Consider the following 21277-nt stretch of genomic DNA (forward strand, 5'->3'; position numbering starts at 1 on the left):
TTTTTTGTTTTTGCCAAATTTATATACAAACACGTGTACTCGCCAACAAAGCTGACTCAGTAAAATACTACTCAAGGAAGACTTAAAATATGTAAATAGCACTAATTAAAGTGTATTTTTGCTTTTTTCAGTCTTTCACTTTGTCCTATTTACGACCAAGATACAAGATGTATTTAGCAAAAACAAGTCTCTTCATCTACATCTAGTCATTGGCAATTACAGATCTTACAAGCTCTTTACCATCATGCGGTAATACCCGTTTATTGATATGGAGGCCGAATGATCTGAGCAACCCATTATAACATGGATTTTGCAAAGATGCAGACACACGTACACATACACTGTATTGGAGCCTGCCCTGAACCAAACTGCCATGCAGAGCAAGTATATGGTCATAGCAAAACAATTACCAGGTCCCATGGACAAGTGCTAATATAATATTTCAGATGCTTTTGCTTCATTCTGCTCATGAACAGTTGTAAGAACATCAGTCACAACACAGAAAGCGTAATAGAAAGATAGCAAAGAGATATCCTTGACAATCTCTGAAGGTAGCCAAACACACACAAGGCAAGAACATAGTACATGCATGTTATTAATGATAGGCATGAAATAAAAAGGTCTGAATGAAGCAAAGAAGCCCTGGCATAAAGTCCACTGGACCTGTACTTATCATATGCATGCATGGTAGTTTGTTATCAAGGCGACTACCGCAATAAGAGCAGAGAGCACGACCATGATCATGTGCTTATCGAGAAACGGCTGGCAGTCCCCTTCCCTATCCTGACACTAGTGGCAGTGGAGAGGGTTGGAGGGGAGAAAAAAGGAGAGAAGTTAGTGAACCGCGGCATGAGTTAGCTCAGGAGGTACAAAAAACAAAAAAAAGGACTTAACAACAGTCATCATGGAAGGGCAACAAGAGCAATATTCAGCAGTTAAGAGCACAAAAGATATGTTAGCTTTAAAGATCAAAAGTGTCATGAAGATCGCCAGGCATATTTGAAGGGAGCATGCAGTGAACACAGAATTGAGGTATGAACACTAGAATAACTTTAATAGGTTTAAGGAAAGAAAATCTTTTAAAAAATACGGCTTTGTATGCACATTTCATGGCTCTACAGATCCAACAATGGTATATCAACAATAGATGTCTTCTTTTATAAGAATATCTGTAGGTCACATGATACTTTCATTAAAGTCTGCAACAACTGTACCCCTGTCAAATATTAATCTTCAGCCCATACCTGGTACTCAAAATTGTTCTCATCCAGGAAGGATTTGTGAAGCGTCTGGGTGAAATACTTGATGGCCGTCAGGACAACACTGTCAAAAAAACAATGTTTGTTAGTGCAAGTTTCATTCTCAACATTTTAGTACACACCTTAACAAGGCAAAAAACGTCCTGAGTGGAAAATGTATCAGTGGAAAACGTAATGTGACAGCTTGTAACAAAGCGATGTGTGTTGTAGTTGCATGTACACATTAAGAGACTTACTGGTTTTGGTGCATGGTCATGACCACCCAGTCCCTTGGGTACACATTCTTGCTGACCAGGTCACGGAACACCATGAAGATCTCCATCAGGAAGTCCTGGAAGTAGCAATGAACTGATAAGTCAACCCACAAACATTCCCTATCTCCATGCTTCTCCTTGTTCATCTCTTGTCACAATGTTGTAATAATATATACCAATAACTCTAGATCATTTGTTTCAGTTCCCTTCAAATCTTCATGTGGTGCCAAACCCCCTTGATTAACTTGGTGAACTCTATTCTAGATGGCTTTAAGGTACACTTTGTGTACAAAATGAGTAGATGAGGTTCTTACCAGCAGGTCACTTCTGCTGGGGAAGGCATCGATGTAGGCCTGGTAGTGGAACTCATTCATTTGACGCAAGATGCCCGTCATACATGCCACAAATGAACCCTGTTGGGTGAATGTATCATATATATGTCAGAACAGTATACTGTTTAACTCATGTACTTAGACTCTACACATTCAGTAAATGGGATTGTTGAATAAAATGCTGTAACAAACTTGAAATAATGACACATAACTGTTATGCAATGTTTGTCACTGCTGCAGTGTTGATAAACTTGTATTTGTATTGTGTGTCTTGAATCTATTGTTATTTACCTGCAAAGATATACAGGTTGTAAAGGTGACTTGTACCTGTTTTGTTTCCCTCTTTGAAATGAGGGTAATTTTGATAAACTTACAATAAGTGGTGCATCCCTGTCCATGAAGATTACTGTCTGTATCACTGTCCTTAGTATCTCCTTCATCACTATCTCCATGTCCCCATGGATAGGGCCCTGTTTGGGGACAAAATCATCCAAATCATTACTAAAAAGGTTTGGATAGCCATGAAATTGAGAGTAACTGCAACACTGAAAATGTAAAGGAAGGAAATGATTCAAAATAGCACCATCATTCTGACACAATCCTAATATGATGCATGGTCAACTTCTGGACCTGCTGTAACATAAAACTGAATGACATAGTGCTGCATACCACATCTTTCCTGTTGAGGCGGTCTAACACGTCACTCAGCATCTTCACACAGTCTGGCATTTCTTCCTTCCTCTCAATCAACTTCTTCAACTGTGCCATCATCATGGGCAGGAGGATACCTCTGCACTCTACAGGGTGGGACAAGAGGTTGGCGAGTTCTCATAAACAGAATGGAGACTGCTGCATCACTCAATGGCATGAAGCTAGTCTTTCTGAAGGATCTCTTACACTCAGGTGATCTACTACTAAGTTTACGTATTGGGACTAACGTACACAGTGACATATACTAAGGGTGTTCAAAACACAAATCCCTTATCATATTCTAGAGGACAGAGATGATGTAGTTCCAGTTCCCTGCTGTAGCCTTCCATACTGAGGACAATACTCCCAAACCTACTCATACTGGAGCACCTATCCAAGTGCAAGTTTACTCCATGATGGCTCTCTTCACTTTTTACCTGATAATCTGAACAGGTCACTGTGGACGATGTTGTTCATACACTGAACCTTCTGCTTCACCAGCCGGTCAGGGGGAATGTTGTTGATGAAATCCTTTAGCAGGAGGCTGGAATAAGGACAAATAGGGTACAAATAGAACCATATGTAACATCTACATGGTATGGTTTCACAAGTAGTACAATCAGATCTATCTAGGCTGTTGGTATTTCAGATCTTTCCTTCCCTTGAATACAACTTAAAAAGCACTGTAGCCAATATTTGTTTCCTTTATAAGTTTGGCTGGAGAACAAAATGAACAATATAAATGACATGAGTATTGAAGTACAAGTGGTGCAGTGTGCACTCCCCAGTCAAACACCCAACCATGATACCTTTTATTGCTTTTTCTCCTAAGTAACTTATTGTAGTCAGGAAACAGGTGGCTGCAAAAGGTCCAGAGAAGGAGACTGGAGGAGGGACAGGGTGGACAGAAACAGAGGAGAAGGAAAAAACAGAAGCAAGAATAAAATATCAATGGCCAGCAGTTGGACTGTGATGAAGCTTTGAACATGTCCTTCTGGAAGGAAACTAAACTTACTCCAACTGAAGTTTATTGAAATGAAGCAAAATCAATGTAATAGACTAAGTATGCCAAGCAAATAGGGCAATATTAAAGAAAGAATTAAAGAAGAATGAAGGGAAATGTGACCCACATGAACACAGCATGAGCATGGTATGAAATAAATAAGAAACTGAACTGCTTTGCTGTAAGTTTTATCTATGGAGAAATACCTTAGCTCTTTCGGATCAAACACTGTGATTACATCAGGGATGACTGTGGGAACGTATCTCAGTGCTGCCCCCTAGTGGCAAAAAGAATATTGCAATCACTTCATTGTACAAAGTTGAAAAGAAGTTGACACACTAAAAATTGTTATGGTTCTAACACATCTGACACTTTCTTAAGTTAGAGAACATTACAGAACAAAACATTACTTATTATAGCTCAGTGTGATTCATCGTAATTGTAAACATGACATTTGTAAAAAAACAACTGCTGGGAAGCAAACCACTATTCATTCAAAATTCAAACTTTTGTCATGGTGAAACCAGAAACACTTCAGTGTGTGCATCATGTACATGGCAATCTCATTTGAAAAGTGATGGTTACTGTAATATCATACAAATTATATCTATTTGATTATAATATGCAGACATGTAAGACAGACGGAGGAAAACAAAAAAAGCTTTTTTTTATTTATCAATCATAGGGACAGCAGAAACATAAGCTACAAGTTTCTGAATAACAGTGATTCACCAGAAAGGATATGATAAAAGTGTGTAACCTACAATGTACAAGTATGCTAAACATCCAAGAAATATTTAGTATTATATAGGCGACTATACTAGGAAAAGTGTCTCAAAAAAGGCCTGATTACTTATCAATAAGTGACAGTAATACACAGACAGAAGACAGTGCCATGTCTTTACACCACACAGCTAAGAACAGTACCTTGATTACTCTCTAGAGTCCAAGAGGAAGGGAGTCGTGCAGAGGAAAGACAAGACACAGATTAGGCAGGCATGAGGCTTTGAGACTTCAAAAGTTGTGCAGACAACAGAAGGCTGTTACATAGTCAAAGCAAGGTTCCAACTAAATGTGCATTTGGCACTGTTATAAACACTCTGAACTTTACACAAACATCAAGGCAATGTTGCACAAAGCAAGAATTGTACGCAACACAGGAGCAGAATCAGAACACAAGACAATCTGATTTGTAAGAGACGTTGAAGAGAGTTTCAGCATGACTTTTTCTTCAGTACCATTGGCTGCTGAGGTTCTCCTTACCTGCACCCCTACTGTAGAGTCAGATGTGTACGTCATCATGCCGTTCAGAGACTGAAACAGGTGTCGGACTGCTGCTTCAAACTGCTGCTTACCTTTCCCTTCATACAACCTAGAGAGGAATGACAAGTACATGTATGGGTCAAACTTACACTTCACTGTAATGAAAACAACTGGCACTCAACAACTGAAAAAAGGTTCACATTAAAAGGGGCTTGGCTTGCACTTGAATATGTACAAGTTAATGATACATGTAGGTCTATCATCTGAGCCATTAATTTGTTCTTGGTGTAAAGCCCAGCCCTGCAATATAGGACAGTGACCAATATCAGCCCATAGAAATACAAATAATACAAAAAGTGACCAAAGGATTAGCAGATAGAAAGAGGTTACTTACTGTGAGTAGAGCACTCTGGACCTTACAATGAACTTGAAGATGTACTGTAGAGACTTCATGGCCTTCAGTAGAGACTCATGGTTATCCCGCTCATTGGCATTGTCAATGTAGTACTTCAAGACTACCATCAGTTTACTGGGAACAAAGAGGAACAAGTTTATTAGCCTCAAAAGTTTAGAGCTGAATTACAATGTACAAAGTACAAAGTCTTACTGATGGAAATAAAGGGTGCTAAGTAACTTACATATTTTTACGATGCTACTAATAAATGTATGTAAGATTTCATCGCCTGATTGCAAATTTAGCACCCCAATACTATGCTGTCTGATTTGTCATAGAGCACATCATCGTAAAATCATTTCAATCATAAAATGTGAAAATATTTTTGGCCATAATAGCAATCTCCTTGATATGAAAATACTTATCATTAAAACATTATATCAGTTAAACCTAATCCAAATTCCCAGTTGATGACCCACACTGTTGCTGTGTAGCATTACAGGCCTGGCATGATCTATTTTACACACATGTCAGGCAGCCCCGGGCCCAGAGGGTAAAAGGTTTACCACAGGTATTGTCTCCAATAACTTGTCTACAAACCAGTACATGTCAAATCAACTCCACATCTAGCTCCGAACATAACCTGTATCATGGCCAATGGTATCTCCATCACAATCACACACGTCAGCCATCATAATAGTTGCTGTAGTTTTCTATTCAAATCAGCCAGCATTTCAACCGCACAATAATGTGCTATTTGGGACGACTGAACCGACACAAATAAACTCTAGTTCAGTTATGCCCTGAGGAGAGGTTTTATCAGTTGGGCAGACTGTTAAGACCCAGAAGCCTGCATTAAGGGACAGACCACAAAATATGTTAGGGGATGAACACTGTGGAAAATTTAAGTATATGGAGTGTGTGGAGTATTCTAATGAAAAGCAAACTTGCACAAGATGTAGGCAAAGCAAAAATGTAAGGAAGGAAATCAAAAAGATATTGACAAGGAAAAATGTATGCAACAGAACATTTTAATGTACCTTCCCTACCAATCCTTTCAGTACCATCCCTACTATGCTTCTATTTTTATTGCTTGTGTTTAAAATCAGTAACATAAAATCACTCTGGCCAAAGTGGACTTTGTTACATTATGATACCAGCATGAAACAACATATGAACAATGTGCATTAACACATGTATACAAAATTGTGAAAGAAAACTTTAAGTAGCATTTCATGTACACCATTCTATAACAGCCGTCCACCTGCCTTTCCATAATACCAGACTGAATTGATGATTTATTGTGTTACAGTAACAATGCCCAGCAGGAGATCACACCTAGAACAGGTGACAGACGTGCAGCACTGTGATGATTGTTTGGTTTAACATAATAATCCCTGGTGATCAGACAATACACATCACTGAATCACCTAACACCAGGTACAATGTACCCTGCATACCCTCTTAGACATAGGTCTTATAATCGCTATGTTGAAAATTTCCCCTGGAATCATTGGATTACACTTATTCAGTTATCAACAACACAGAGAATTTGCAGCAAGACTCAAAAAGATTTCAATGGAGGCTAAATTGTGTGCATTTTGCATTGTTACCAAAGGTGGCCATGTTGTTTTAGAACAACACATTATCTCAGAATATATAATGTTTCATGTTCCTATTGGTTGAAGTAAATTGTACTGATTCCGAGCAAAACCATCAAATGTACCAAAATAACATGATGAATCCTTCATATCAAAGTCTCTCAATGCAAATCTGTGATACCTTGTGTATATCTTCTATATAAAACATTAAAAACATCTGATTCAATATTCTGTAAAAAGACTACTTTTAGTACAAAATTGAGACAACTAATTTTAATAAACTGTCCCTGTCTGTTTACATGTTAACAAGGCAGCCACTTAAATCAATCAGGCAGTCCAGAGACCTGTGCAATCTTGTAGGGACTGGTAATTACTGTGATTAAGGCATGAAAGAAACTGGATCATTAAGAAATATGCACTGTGCAATGTTTATACAACCACTTCAGCAAATTAGTGTCTTAACAAAATGGACAGAGTTAAAAACCTTTGAGGGTGAAACACCAAAACATCAACAAAGAACTATCATGGTATCAGTAATTTGTGAACAAAGGTACAATGAAATACATATGGCAGTCACAGAATACAGGCAAGTCACAAATTTGTTTCTTTGTACAGTTGACAAACTTTACAGGCCAGCATATAGAAATTTATCATTTAAAACTTCACAATTTGGGTTACTTCCTCTGAATTACATGTACATATCTTATTGAGTTTTTTTGTTCTTTCCGCTATGACAAAAACATGGCTGAAACAAAGGGACTTTGCAAGTAACGGCTACCTACATTAGTATCAACTACTCATAGGTCTTTTGAAGCATTGATTGTTGATCTTTGCACCCTAATCTCTTCTCTCCATTCACAGCTCACTTCAATGTGAGCCCCCTGAGCATTGTCTCCCAGCTCAAATCAAGAACCCCCCTCCCCACATATCTAACATCACCTGCTGAAGAAGCTGGCCTCTTGGCACAGGGTACAGCTGACCTCCCCTGACAGGAGCAGCTCCCGTTCAGGGAGTTCTTTCATAAGTGGAATCATCTGGCACATGGACGACTTCTTACTGAATTGTTTTGAGACAGAATTTGGTGCAAATCCCTTCATGGCGAGAACTCGAAATACTACCCTGGTGGCCAGAGGCCATTGGAGTGACTAATCAGGTCATGGGACACAGAGGCAAACAGTTGACCTTTTGAGCATCAAAATGGTCCTCTCATGTGGTCACTGGAGCATTAAAATAGTCCCAAAACACTGTAGGTACAGTGAATACCCACTAATTGAATCTAAATGCTTACTTGGTCTTGCCTTAAGTGAGATCTTTTAAAACTGTCTATAAGTATGAGCTTACATGCCAGACCAAAATGTTGCCTCAAATTGCAGTTTTTTAGTGCATGCATGTCTAACATGTGCACAAGTCATTTACTCTATCTTCTATAAATGAAATGTCACAATAGTTCATCTTTTGTCAAGTTTCCTACCACCGGAGAGGAAACAAAATAACTGTTGTGCTGTAGAATATTCTAAACCAAGAAAAGAAGTAATCTTTGTCAACAGAAGTTGACCTTGACCTATCTGTTACAGTAATGGTAATCATGACCATTTTCCCTGCAATCAGCTTCAACAAAATGAGAGTGCACTGACTGGGTAATGACATGTCTCTTAAGTGTAACAACTTCGTAACACCTGAAACTGAATGTTTGTACTTTGCTTATTGTGGTCAAAATACTCAAAACCTTTTAGCGCCAATTTTCTAACATTCAGGTGCAATCTTTCATTTTCCCCATTCTTCATGGTCTATCCCTTTTAGTTGTGTATTTATCTATTTCTTTATTCCAAAATACAACAAGGCATTACTGTATGTGACCTTTGTGACTATCAATGGCTCAAACTGTGGAGACCACCAGGTATTGTTAACTAATTTAATTTATTTCATAATTGGTCTCCAAGGGAAGTGGGGAATGATGAATGATAGGGTAAGACACAAACAAGATGGATGGAAAATGTTGTCATTCTAGAAAGTCATTATGTCCATTCTAAGCTAAAAACTGACACAGTTTCATATATTTTTCTCATTAACACAGATACAAACAATCTGTAAATAGGCCTTTCAGTAGTTGTTGATCTCTCCCTACAGTAAATAAACTTTAAAAGACAGTATGGAATGAAATTGGGGAAAAGTTGTTTCTTTCAAATATGAAAAGTAGTATCAGATCAGGCACCAGACTGGTTTTCCCAACATTTGATATGTAAATACCTTTGCTCTTAAGTATTAAGACAAGGACCAACCCCAAAGTGTCCATCAAAGTGTACAAATGCAAAAGAAAAACATGGAAATGGAAAGATTTGATGGACATACAGCCCCTCTCAATTGTCATTAATTGCCATAATATAATTGAACTGAAAGGTTGTTGTGATGGACAGTCAGGATTGTGCCCATTGTATTGGTTATGCAGTACACCTGTGTTCTGCCAGGTGTCATTAACCAAGTACAAAAGTCATCTATCAAAGAGCAAACTGCCTTCTTATATCCCTATTCACACATGTACTTACTTGTAAGCCAGTGTGGCACTGAAATGCTCCCTGATGTATGTGTCCAGTACAGGGTGGAACTGGTGGAACTTACGGTCAGCAATCAGACCAATCACACCGATCTGTAAGGTTCAAAAATATTTCATCATAAGTATTGGAACCTTAACATGATGATATTACAATTTGTGTCAGTATATTCCAGACTGCATACAGTTACAAATTGCTTCACAATATACTACATTCCTTGATATAAGTGTATCTAATGACTCACCAGTGCATCAAAGACCAGGTTGTCATACAGGTCGGAGTCTTGGTTCTCCATAAGAATGTTGAACAGGGCATCCAAGACATCTTGAAGGAACTGGGCAGAAAAAAAAAGACGTATATTCCTTACTAACAGTAAGTTCTTCATATACGAAATGGCAACTGTATTGTGATTATGCAATGAAAGAAAAATCCCAAGTCGACACTTTCACAATGGTTACCTTGACGACCTCCTCTCCGCTGACCTCGCACACCTTCATGAGTGACAGCAGACTGTTTTTCAGGTTACCTGGGTTTGCTCGCCACTTCAGCAGACCCAACAGATCAACTGGGATAGGCAAGAACAACACAGGTTAAATACTTCCAGCACGATGTCATACAAATTGAATCTACACAGTCATGTATTTCTTTTTAGTCACAATATAAGGTGAGGGTGCAACTTAATGATGAAAACCTTATCTGGTATAGGCTACAATGATCATTGAAGTGAAGTTCTATCTTGCACAGTTGCCCCTAGAACCCCAGATACTGGAGACTCACCGTTCTGTGTGAGTTTGGTGGAGCAGCCCAGTGTCTGGATCTGGAAGCTGTCCTTACTGAGGGTCAGGTTTCCAGCATGCAGGGTGGACTTGCTGTTGTTGTTGGTCACACCTTGTCTGTCCAGGGCAGGCAGACTCACGTAAACCTTGGCCTCGTCTGGCTTATATCTCTCACACTGGAACAACAGAAGGGCCAGAAGAAGTTGGAGCAAAATTACCTGATGCTTTTGGTATTCTTAAGAAGTGGAGAAGATTTAATTTGGGCAACAGAAGTAGGGCAACAGCCCAACATGATGGTGATGATGACTATAATGCGGTACCTTGTAGACTGCCAGGTCATGCTTGCCATCCCTGAGTGTGGTCCCTTCCTGCATCATTAGCTGCACATATGCTATGGCAAAAATCTTCTCCTTACGATCTTTCTCTGTAGAGAGAACATAATTCCAAACAATTTACCACATCATAATATCAAGATATTACAGTCATTTTGCCTCATAAAAAACACAACATTTAGGGCCATAATATTTACATATGAATGTTAAATGTCACTTTCAAAACCAATATAAAGTGTGCTTTATGCTTGCAAATTACATTTCATTCAACACGAGGTGCAATAAATCATCATAGTTCAGTAAATTGAGGTTTTAGAATAGACGAAATTTCCCCACACAATAAACTCCCTCACAGTATAATTTAGGAATTCAAAAACATTTGCACAGTTTGACTTCACAGGATACTACCCCCCCAGATAGAAGATGATAATGTCTAAGTGGAAGATATTTTCTGTCCAAATCCCCGATGTAAGCCTCACCTTCCATGGAGGACCTGTGCCGGAAGGCAAACTTGAGGTGGGAGCCGTAGAAGTCCTCAATGGGGATGGCCACCTTTATCGTCTCCATCCACCGCGGCTGCTTCTGCTGGTAGTAGATCACTGACTTGTACTCGCTCACAGGGGGAACCCCAGCACCAGTGAATATCACATTCTGCAACATGGTGGGCACACAGTTATCTACGAAGTACAGTCAACTTGGAAAACCAGTTCATAGAGATACAGTTGTTAAGGCATCAGAAGGGTTACTGGTTTTGACCTTTTATTCAAAAGTCTTCATTAGAACAGTCATCTTCATGATCTCACCTGGACCTGAAGACAATTGCAATTCATGGTGACTTTGAGTGAAAAGAGGATACTTTTAACTCTGTATACAAATACAGACCTATTTAGATAGATACAGCCAAGCATGTAGACCCTATACCTGTATTGGGTCTTGCAAAATATAAGTCATATATGTTGAAACAAGTGAAATGACCAACCTGTACAACAGAACCATCGTCCTTACACACGCACATCGTCACTTCAACGTTCTTGTTACGAGCTTTGGTCCCTCTGTCAAACTCCCCTGACACCAGCGTCACGTACATGTCATTCCTGACATCGCCTGGGAAATGGCACAGTCACAAAAACATAACAACTCATTCTGATCTTTGTTCTCTTGTTATTGATGATATTTTTCAAATACATCTATCATGATCATGAAAAATATATCAACCATCCAACAATGAAACACCAAAAGGATTCTGTCCCTGACTTATCAAAATACTGTAATGGTGGTAAGATATTGTACTTCTTCTAGGGCTGTTCTAAACAATGTCAAGCATCACCAAAAGAGCGACCAACCTGTCATAATTAAAAGTAAATGTACAAACCGCAATAGAAGAACTTTTAATGTTATCATAGTGAGGCAGTCATCATCCAGTAGCAAACCACTTTCAGTGCAGATTTTCATCCCTGTAAGCAGCGACAGGAAAGAGAATGTTCATGTTTCTTACCAGGCATGATAACTTCTGGAAAGCCCATCTTCCTAGCAACAGCTGTCCTCCCATCTACCAGATGTGGATACTCTTTCCTGACCTGTTTGATGTCCCCATCCAGCATCTTCATAGAAACCCACAACCCTGTAAAACACCATGTCAGAAAGGTATGAATAACAAGCTACAGGGACAGTATGTCTAACTAAACTAAACTGGGACTGATACACAGGTACAAGTGCATGATTGCCCATTGCCTTACAAGCGACAGTATTGATATTATTGATACCAATTATATTGTCCTTTAGGCCATACCAATTTAATTTGTTGGTTCTCGGATTTTTTCCTAAAAAAATTGAAGCGACAGGGCGAAAAAAAAAAAAAAAAAACTTGCAACAAGTCTGGGTTCAGGTCCAGGCTGGTTAGTCCAGACCTGAACTCATGGTATACGTGTGATAGAAATAGTTAATCAGTTAAAATTACATGCAAAATTGCATGTTGGCATAAATTTGTACAATATACATTAAATTATGTACAGTTGCTACAGTAAACAGAAATGTTCACAAAACATCTCAAATAGACTAATATAGTATTTTTACAGAGATGCAACGACAACAACAAACATTATTTAAGTTTGCCTCTAGAAATAAAATACCATCGCTGGAAGACTTATTTGCTCTCTGAGTTGATAAGAATCTGTCTATCCAAGGCTCTAATTACATTTCATGGTCGACTGGTGCAAATTGGAAAAAAATTACAAATACTTCCACTCACCCAAAAATACATGAACAAGCCAAAGTACTGAACTACATGTTGCATAAAACCATAGGTTTATTCTCTCTTTTTGTTACATGTACAATTATTTGTTGACAAAAAATGAAGATGCAGTTTGATTAAACTTCCTTGGAAAAACCTAATGTTACATGCAAATCACTGAAATCAGCACTGAAATGGTATTATCTAGCCAAATCTGCAGTTCCACTAGAAACAGCGTGGGGGCGCTTTTTTGACTTACAGACCAAAACAAAAGAAAGATGGCCGCCCGAGATTTTCCGACTTCATTTTCATCTCCATTTGGAAGACTTTGAGCATTTCAGGCATATCACAACATGTTGGCTATGGAGGCACAAGAGTGAAAAAGTATTGTTGATTTATTGAGTTGTTTGTTTGGGTGCCGATTTCTGTGTTTCAATTGAAAATTTGCATGTGAAAGTGTGTGTGAGAGAGAGCACATGCTCAGCCGAACTTCTGGTTCTGCTACGTTATGTTATGCCCATGTGTATCTCATTTACGATGATTTATTTGTTCCTAAATATACTTTGCAACAAAAAAGATATGAATCAATTGGTAGCAAAGGACTTGGGGGTGAGAAAAAGTAAACGCACTGGTACTTTCCAGACGTTCTGTTTCTCTAACGGAACCAAAGTTTTGCAGCACGATTACGTATACTGAATGGAATTTTTTTTTTTTTGAAATTTGGAAAATTAGAAGCGGCGATTCCGAGAACCAACGAATTAAATTGGTGTGGCCTTAGCAAAGGCCATCACCATACAAATAAAATAGATCTGTATTAATTTCATGAGGCTACATTTACAAGTAGAAAAAAATGAAACACAAATATTTCATGACTAAAGCAAGCATCCTGACAGTCATCATCTACAGACAAGGAAACTTGTGCAAGCACCTTGTCCCTTGTGATTCAGCTCTCCCCTGGCAGACACCACCTTCTTGATAACTCCCTCCAGAAAGTCATTGTCCCCAGAAACTCTGGAAAATAAAGAAAAACATTACAGCAAGAGAAGTACATGTAGGTATCAAAATACATGTAGTACATTGTTATCTGTAAGAAAAAATAGGGACTGTCTGAAATGTTCATGTTACGTCAGAAAAAACACAGATAAAGAATGCTTCTTAAGCACAGGTATATACCATCTTGCAAAAGACGCCTATACTCACTGTTGGAATGGTATGAAGTGTTGTTTCTCAATATCTGACTCCATCTTGCCATTTACTACATCTGTAATGTCCATCACTGGAAAAAAAAAATTAGATGTTCAATTGTTTGTCACGAAAAGCCTTGGCTATGGATTATGATGGTGAAAACTAGAACATATCACATCTGTACAACTTGAACAGAAGTTTAAGCACTGTATAACTTTATTTTACCTGCAACCCCAAATGGTCTTCTTAAGCCATTTGTGAACTTCTTGTTGTCTGCCTCTTTCAGGTCCATGCGTCCTAAGGGATAGATGGAAGATAAGATTCAGTAATAAAGAAAACACAAAAATACAAAGGAAGGAACTAAAAAATTGAAAGGATGTAACCTTTAACAACAGCTATCTTATAGTACTTCTGAAGACACACTCACCTACTCTGATGATCTGACACAGCAGACAGATCTTTTCTCTTCTGAGATCATATTGTCCAAGGTCCTGTGTGTAAAAGAGGTTAGTCACAGTTCCCTCACAACAGTGTGTCAATGTACAATATGACATGAAGCTCAATTGACATGAAGCTCAATTTTGTGAAACAGCTATTGTATTATTATACAAGGCTTGTAATACTGTTAAATCAGATAGTTTTGTCTATCAAAGAATTTTCTATGCCCTTGAAATTGTAGAGGTTTTTAATTTTTCTACTGGTTTACTTTTCTACTGGTTTAATTTTGAATAAACTATTACTCAAAATTGTATGCATTGCATGATTGCAGTCAAAACTGGCTAAAATTTCCGTACAATTGTAAATCATAATTCAAACTGTTCACTAACATCTGTAAAAGCAGCTGTCCATCTCAGGGTCAAAAATCGATGACACCTCCATCTTACATATACAGTTTTCCATCATTTAAATTTACAACATTAAAATTAGACATAAAACATCGGCATAAGCAATGCAATTGGATAGTCTTACTGTGAAGATTGCCCTGAGGTTGTTCAGCATCTCAATGTCCTTGGGCATGCCCTGTGGGCTCCAGCTCACCACATAGTTCTCACTGGAAAATACATGGAGAAATCAGCACACTTATACTGCAAACTGAGCAGCTTGTGCTATTTCTTTTCTTTTAATGTTTGACTTGAATTAAGCAAATATGTTTTGATTTTACACAACCACTACCCAAACCTCATACAATGTAGACCTTGTAGTTATGTTAAGCGCATCCGGTTAAGTTTTTGGCACATGTGCCATATTGACAGATATGTTCATGTAGCAAACAGCATTAAATCCATTGTACATTTGTCCAAAATTCATTTAATTTTGTCATTTAATCCTTCTATACAATGTTTAACCCTAACTAAGGGGGCATGTCAGCACAAAAGCTCTGTCCTGTACCTGATGAACCTGTTTTCCTTGGCATCATACAGCGCCATGAAGACATCAGCATCCTCCCCCACCCTGCACACAAAGTTCTTCACCACCACGTACAGGTTGTGGGAGGTGGCCTGGGTCTGGGAGGACCTCTGCACACCCTGCATAGACTTCTCTCTCTGTATTCTTTCAGTGGCTGTCTCATGCTGGGAAAGAAAAAAAAATCATGTAAAAACACTAATAGTCTTACAATACTATGGTATTTCCGGTCTTTCAGGCCATTCATATTTTGAAACCTTTAATAATCAGTGTAAATGATGCCGGCAGATGAATCAGGCACGCCAGATATCCGGCATGCCAGAATCCGGCACGCCAGAATCATTGCAAATTTCTTCAATTAAAACCATTCGTCCATATCAATTAAAACATCATACTGATACAGCAAAATTTTGTCTAAATAGTTTTTAAAATCCAATTCTTTGATCTTAAAACCTTGATTCTTACATTCTCACATAAATTATGTCATTACAAAAGAGACTTCTAGCAAGATAGAACGGTATTGCAGGAAACTGGATTTTGCTTAGTAAGCAAAATAAAAGAGGGTCCAAAGTACTGCAAATCTACATTCAATCATTCAGTCATACTTGTTTCAGCAATTTTTTTTCTGTTGCCAAAAAAAAAATATGTCATGATAGAAATATGCTTATATAGAATTTTAGACTGACAATGTTTCTATGTTTAATGGTTTATTACTTGTTTAATGTTCATGTGTATGTGAATAAATGTATCTCAGAACTGTTGCAGTGGGTACTGATAAAATTTGTCACTTATTGCTAGTGGTCAGTTAATCAGCCTTTTCTTTATAGTGGCCACCTGTCCATACTGGTCAAATCTAGCCAGTCCCTTGAGCAACCACTACAGACAGGCTTGACAGTATTACTAATTTGTCCCTCTCTAACAAAGGGGAAGTGCCCCTCTTCCACTAATTCTTTGGAACAGTCAAATTGAGTAGAGTTGAGCATGACTCACAGCTCTGTACAGGCTGATGGTTCCTGTAGTCTCAGGGTCCAGGATCCCTCCCTGTTCATCCCTCACCACCAGGTCTAACCCCAGTAACCTGTCAGACAACATGGAATAAATCATTCAACAATACAATGCATACTGGTACTTCTTTTATAGACTTCTCTATATGTAAGACTCAAACAAAAAGCTTATACAGAGAAGAAAAAAAAAACATCAATAGATAATGTATGTTAATGTATGTCTGTAATTAAAATCAGCAGTCTGTGTCAGAAATTCCCCGTACTTGTCAATTAAATCACAATTGCAAGGTGGGGCAGACACTCCCACGACGGGAGAGAACCGAGTCTGGGCTTTGATACTGAGTTTTAGTGTCAATCTATGACAAGAGGAAGACGAGTGACAAAGGGTGATAATTGATCAAAGTTTTCTACTCTCTCATTCCAATTATGTGATGAAAACTGCCACGTCAGAGTTACCTACAATATATATGCATCTAAAGCTTTGAAACCAAAGTAGCATGACTACCTGTTTCCAAAGTCTATCTTGGAGGTGACCAGCTGTTGCAGCTCCTTGAGTTCATCCACAGGAAGAGTTCCCGACATGATCTGTCTTCGCCAGTCAATCATCTCATACATCATCTTCCTGACTGTATCAAACAGGTCCATGCTGTGTCTCTATATGGGCAAGAAAGGATAAATCAACTATACAAATGTACATCCATCAGAAACATCTTGTCCATTTTTCAGTGGGACTATCTCTTCAAGAATGGAAAGCCACTCTTGTTTGGGGGCATGGTTGCAGGAGCTGGATTAAATGTCAGATCACCATATTTGTGATTGTAATTATAGCTATCAATTTTTGTACAGACTGACTAGGCGGGGAGAGGTAACTGTTTCAAACTGAATAATCATTGATAGCTGACTAAATAATCAATATACCAATCATTCCTTTCAAATCATTTGATTTAAGATTTGATGAGAAGCTGGTCATCATCCCCATGATTGTGACAATACTGGAATCAGAAAGCCTAGCATTGGAAAAGGAGTTCAACTGGCAATCAGCATGGCAATCACAGCCAGGTGAGAAATAAACACCAGTGTACCTTTCCAGCTTTAGGCACACTGGAGGGATCGTTTCCCCTATCCTACACAGTGTGGAAGAAGGCAGCATGTTACATACATTTATGAAACACCATATCTGGGTACTATTTTACAAACAACATTTCTGCAATTTTGAAAGAATCGCTTCAAAAACTTTCCACAAGGGCTTGAAAACCACTTTTCTACTTATTCCATAGATACTGCAAGACTGAACAAAAACATACCACATATAGCTGTTTCCATATCACTCCCCATTCTCTCAGCACTGTTGTCATTTCTTGCACCACCTTAGGCTCCTTTGGTGCCACAGTTTCATTGTACTTCCTGTGTCAGGTAATGTAAAACATCCAGAGTTACAAACAAAATATATTCCAGTATGGAGCACAGGAATTGTGAGTACCGGTAAGAGGAGAAGTAGAACTAAACCTTTCATTTTATATTTCTAAATGACTGAACAAACCGTTCATCCCATACACTGGGCAATAACACAGGAGGACATGCTATTGAAACATTACTTCTTTCTTAAACTCCAGGGTCATTTTGGTTTTACATCATGTCTGGCATTCTACTTGATATAGTCAATATTTTTATTTTTGTTCTGTGTGTATTTGTGCCTTACCCTGCATTCTCCACCATTGCCTGCTTGATGTGCACATAGCTGGTGGGGAAGATTCCCTTGACTGACTTGTTCCGCAGCTTGAAGCCTCTGAACCAACCTGAAATTCATAAGAATTCAGAATTCATAAACATAAAGCAAGAACCATTACCATTTTACATTTTATTTTTGTCATGGAATTTCTTTCCTTTCCAGGTAAAGTCAATGAGCATAATAAGTCCTCAAACACTGTGCACATAAGAAGACAATCTTTTGTCCTTATCTCCAAGCTGATTTGGGGAGGCAAAACCTTTTCCATTCCCCAAGAAGTAGGTTGTAACAGAAACAGGCAGCAAGGTAAACATCACATTTATTCCTCCCAACATCTGCTTGTCCAATTGGAGATTTGTCCCTCACTAATTCATGCACATACCATCATTCTCCTCCAGTATATGCAGTGTGTCTCCAACAGTCAGGTCTAGCTTGGTCTCCCCATTTCCATGGTAATTGTAGATAGCTGGAACATAAGTTGCACAAATTTAGCCTTACATGTATTTCCCTCTTAATAAGGCTAATTGGCGAAAACATGCCCCCTCTTGTTCCCTTTTCTGTTCTTCATTGGCTTTACACTGTTACAGAGCACAAACATCATCATCACTAGCAGAATAGTTTTGTCCTTGGCCTTTCCTGTATTGTGCATATGATTTGCATTGCAATAAAAAGTTAGAATTCTATTCCATAAAACATGTGTTCGTGATACCCTTATTCCTTGCAAGATAATAACGACGTTGCAACTCAGGCATTGTGGCAATCTAAAATGTGCAATATGGTACATTTTTGTTTCCTCCTAAGATAAATGACTTTGCATCTTTTTTTTTTCAAAACCTGCATTGCCACACTGCTAGTTTGACATTTTTAACTTCTTTCCTTGAAGCCCTAAAGCTGGAACAGGTTATACACTAAATCCTCCTGACCTTCCCCTTTAGGGTTGGGGAACGTAACACAAGGTACAAATGTAGATGGTAGTGAAATGGAGAAGACATAGTAATAGCCATTATATCAAGTATACATGTACATGTAGTGTTCCACTAACTTCCAGATATGATATTCAACTCCTGTTAACAAAGAGTATAGATAAATACAACATAGACAGAGGGCTAACAAAATAACAGCTGCTAACGCTTAAACCAGTAGGGTACAAAAACAAGCTGCTATCTGTAGCAGCCATATGGTCTGGAAAATACCTACAGCAACTACACAAGCAACACTCAAGCCTTGTGATCCTTCCTACTGCTGATTGAACATCATGGTATGTCATCATAAGAACTGTGGGACTGAGTGATGAATGTTGTGCATCATCTATCATTGATACCACAGAATGTTGTAATTTCTGTTGGAACTGAAAATGGTGGGCTCAACTAGTTATCCACACGCCCATGGCTGCCATGTTTCTTATCACTTTCCTAGGCTGGTAAACACAGTCTGTTGTAACTCCCCTTCACCTTAGGAGCAATGAAAGCTATGGACGAACCAGCTACATGTATCTACAGTATAAGGCTACTACTATACCGGTATGGCCAGTTATCACTTCATAGGTCACTTGAACAAATTATCAAATCAAATGATAATACCAGCTGTTAGGGCTGTTTAGCCACAGTAGGGCTGATATCAGTTAGGATTTTACCATGGTCAATATTGACAGAAGGAGGCCATATTTTTTATAAATACCGACTCCAAAATCCAATATTGCTTACATACTGCTGGCCAAGACATCTCCACCTATGTGTACACTGGTAGTAGTACCAGATAATGCTTTCTTTTCAGATAGATCTATGATATTGAATACAATTACCCAGATACATGCACGGTGTTACAGCATTTTCTAGAAAGCCTGCATGTACAATGTATTGTACATGTACTGAGTATATTCTGTATATCCTCATCAAGAGAAAGATTGAGTACCATTGATTTTCCTGTTGCCGGACAGCCTACAGCTACAGTTACTAGCTTTATTGGTACAGGTTTTCCCTCTTGAATTCTATGCTTGAGATAAAAACATGTGGTCAGTTACTACAGTCACATAAATTCAAGCCAAAAATGTTTCTAATCATGACTTCGATTAAGGGCCTGTCAAGTCAAGTGTAATGACTGATTGCTTCAACAGTCTTTCTGTTATGGACTATTGTAGAAGTTTAATCCCTGTATATTGGTTACCATTTTGCAGTAGTATAACTCATAATTATCCACGATTCTATAGGGTACACCATATGGAAGATACACATTAGAAGAGCTCCCTGCTTGCTGTGCTGGGTGTGATGCTAGAGCAGTGACATAGGTACAAACCATCAGTTCTTGTTCTTGGCCGTCTCACAAGGCTGGAATGGCTTTTTATCATGACTAATTACTTTGAGAAAAAAACAACATTGGAATGTCAAGGCTATACTGCACCACTACTAGTAACTACTTGCTGCTTCATGGTGATTGTTGTGAATTGTCCTAGAAAATATTCTGTGTCTATCCTGATGAACATTTGAGAAACACCAAGGGAGCACCTTTATCTATGAGCCTCATCCAAGATGGGTACACAATATGAAGCACCAATCCTGAATGAAAATATATAAGTTATAACAGTATTCAATGACATGATGTGGCACTGCAAGATATAACCTTTTTTTCTTTCATGTTGATATTTTAATAGCACAATCTTCAAAGTATTCCTTAAATACGCTATATTGTTCCCTTTGCCCTCAACTCATTACTCATAAATCAATCAATCACCCTTAATTAATCATGGAAGTTTTGCTTTCATCTTTGCTATGACGGAGTCAACATTTGATTTTTCATTACTCCAAGAATGGTGGCACATTGTGTTATTTATGCCCTAAACTAGCTGCAGCTCCTGAGGGACAGATTATACTGTCAATTATTGGCTTCTGACCAAATCAGTCCTCAATTTTCTCCCACTTAAATCCTGCATGGAACACTGGAGGGTGTTTAATAAAGTCTATCAGTAATGACTTGGGCCTGTTGGGAATAAATGGAGAAGATAATTATAATGACTTGATGTGAGATAAATGTCCCTGGGAGTTATCTGAATAATAATGCTCACAATCCATTACTTATGGATGACTAACCATTCGTATGTTGCATGTGTAAGTACAACTACAACGATAATGTAGGAACAGAGTTAAAAGATACAGTCTAAATGCATTCAGTAAAAGGAGCAAACCATAAAAAGTTCCAGGATAGGCACCACACACATATTCATTGATTGTCAGTTGACACAATTTTAGCATACCATGCCATCAGGAAAATATGAAGTTCAC

At 38.4% G+C, this 21277-nt stretch overlaps 1 protein-coding gene across 10 annotated transcripts in view; it reads right to left on the reverse strand.

The window, feature by feature from the left end:
- The window catches only part of LOC118414781 (dedicator of cytokinesis protein 1-like), a 45491-nt gene that overhangs the window by 20151 nt on the left and 4063 nt on the right, over positions 1–21277 (reverse strand). Inside the window, exons 2-33 of one of the 10 annotated variants that reach the window (XM_035819016.1) lie at positions 18385–18468; positions 17976–18072; positions 17581–17680; positions 17359–17400; positions 16782–16930; positions 16263–16350; positions 15258–15439; positions 14838–14919; positions 14296–14359; positions 14094–14165; positions 13884–13959; positions 13612–13694; positions 11949–12074; positions 11433–11557; positions 10933–11104; positions 10442–10545; positions 10123–10297; positions 9804–9910; positions 9590–9679; positions 9340–9440; positions 5196–5330; positions 4802–4910; positions 4466–4477; positions 3745–3815; positions 3345–3419; positions 2973–3079; positions 2515–2642; positions 2220–2315; positions 1828–1926; positions 1496–1590; positions 1245–1323; positions 736–789 (exon numbers count right to left, since the gene is read on the reverse strand). In XM_035819016.1, coding sequence (XP_035674909.1) covers positions 736–789; positions 1245–1323; positions 1496–1590; positions 1828–1926; positions 2220–2315; positions 2515–2642; positions 2973–3079; positions 3345–3419; positions 3745–3815; positions 4466–4477; positions 4802–4910; positions 5196–5330; positions 9340–9440; positions 9590–9679; positions 9804–9910; positions 10123–10297; positions 10442–10545; positions 10933–11104; positions 11433–11557; positions 11949–12074; positions 13612–13694; positions 13884–13959; positions 14094–14165; positions 14296–14359; positions 14838–14919; positions 15258–15439; positions 16263–16350; positions 16782–16930; positions 17359–17400; positions 17581–17680; positions 17976–18072; positions 18385–18468 — 3179 coding nt within the window. The remainder of the gene's footprint in view (positions 1–735; positions 790–1244; positions 1324–1495; positions 1591–1827; positions 1927–2219; positions 2316–2514; positions 2643–2972; positions 3080–3344; positions 3420–3744; positions 3816–4465; positions 4478–4801; positions 4911–5195; positions 5331–9339; positions 9441–9589; positions 9680–9803; positions 9911–10122; positions 10298–10441; positions 10546–10932; positions 11105–11432; positions 11558–11948; positions 12075–13611; positions 13695–13883; positions 13960–14093; positions 14166–14295; positions 14360–14837; positions 14920–15257; positions 15440–16262; positions 16351–16781; positions 16931–17358; positions 17401–17580; positions 17681–17975; positions 18073–18384; positions 18469–21277) is intronic. The other 9 variants (XM_035819019.1, XM_035819017.1, XM_035819021.1 and 6 more) reach the window with 9 other exon arrangements.

Source organism: Branchiostoma floridae, chromosome 4 (genome assembly GCF_000003815.2).
Source record: "Branchiostoma floridae strain S238N-H82 chromosome 4, Bfl_VNyyK, whole genome shotgun sequence".
Taxonomy (NCBI): Eukaryota; Metazoa; Chordata; class Leptocardii; order Amphioxiformes; family Branchiostomatidae; genus Branchiostoma; species Branchiostoma floridae.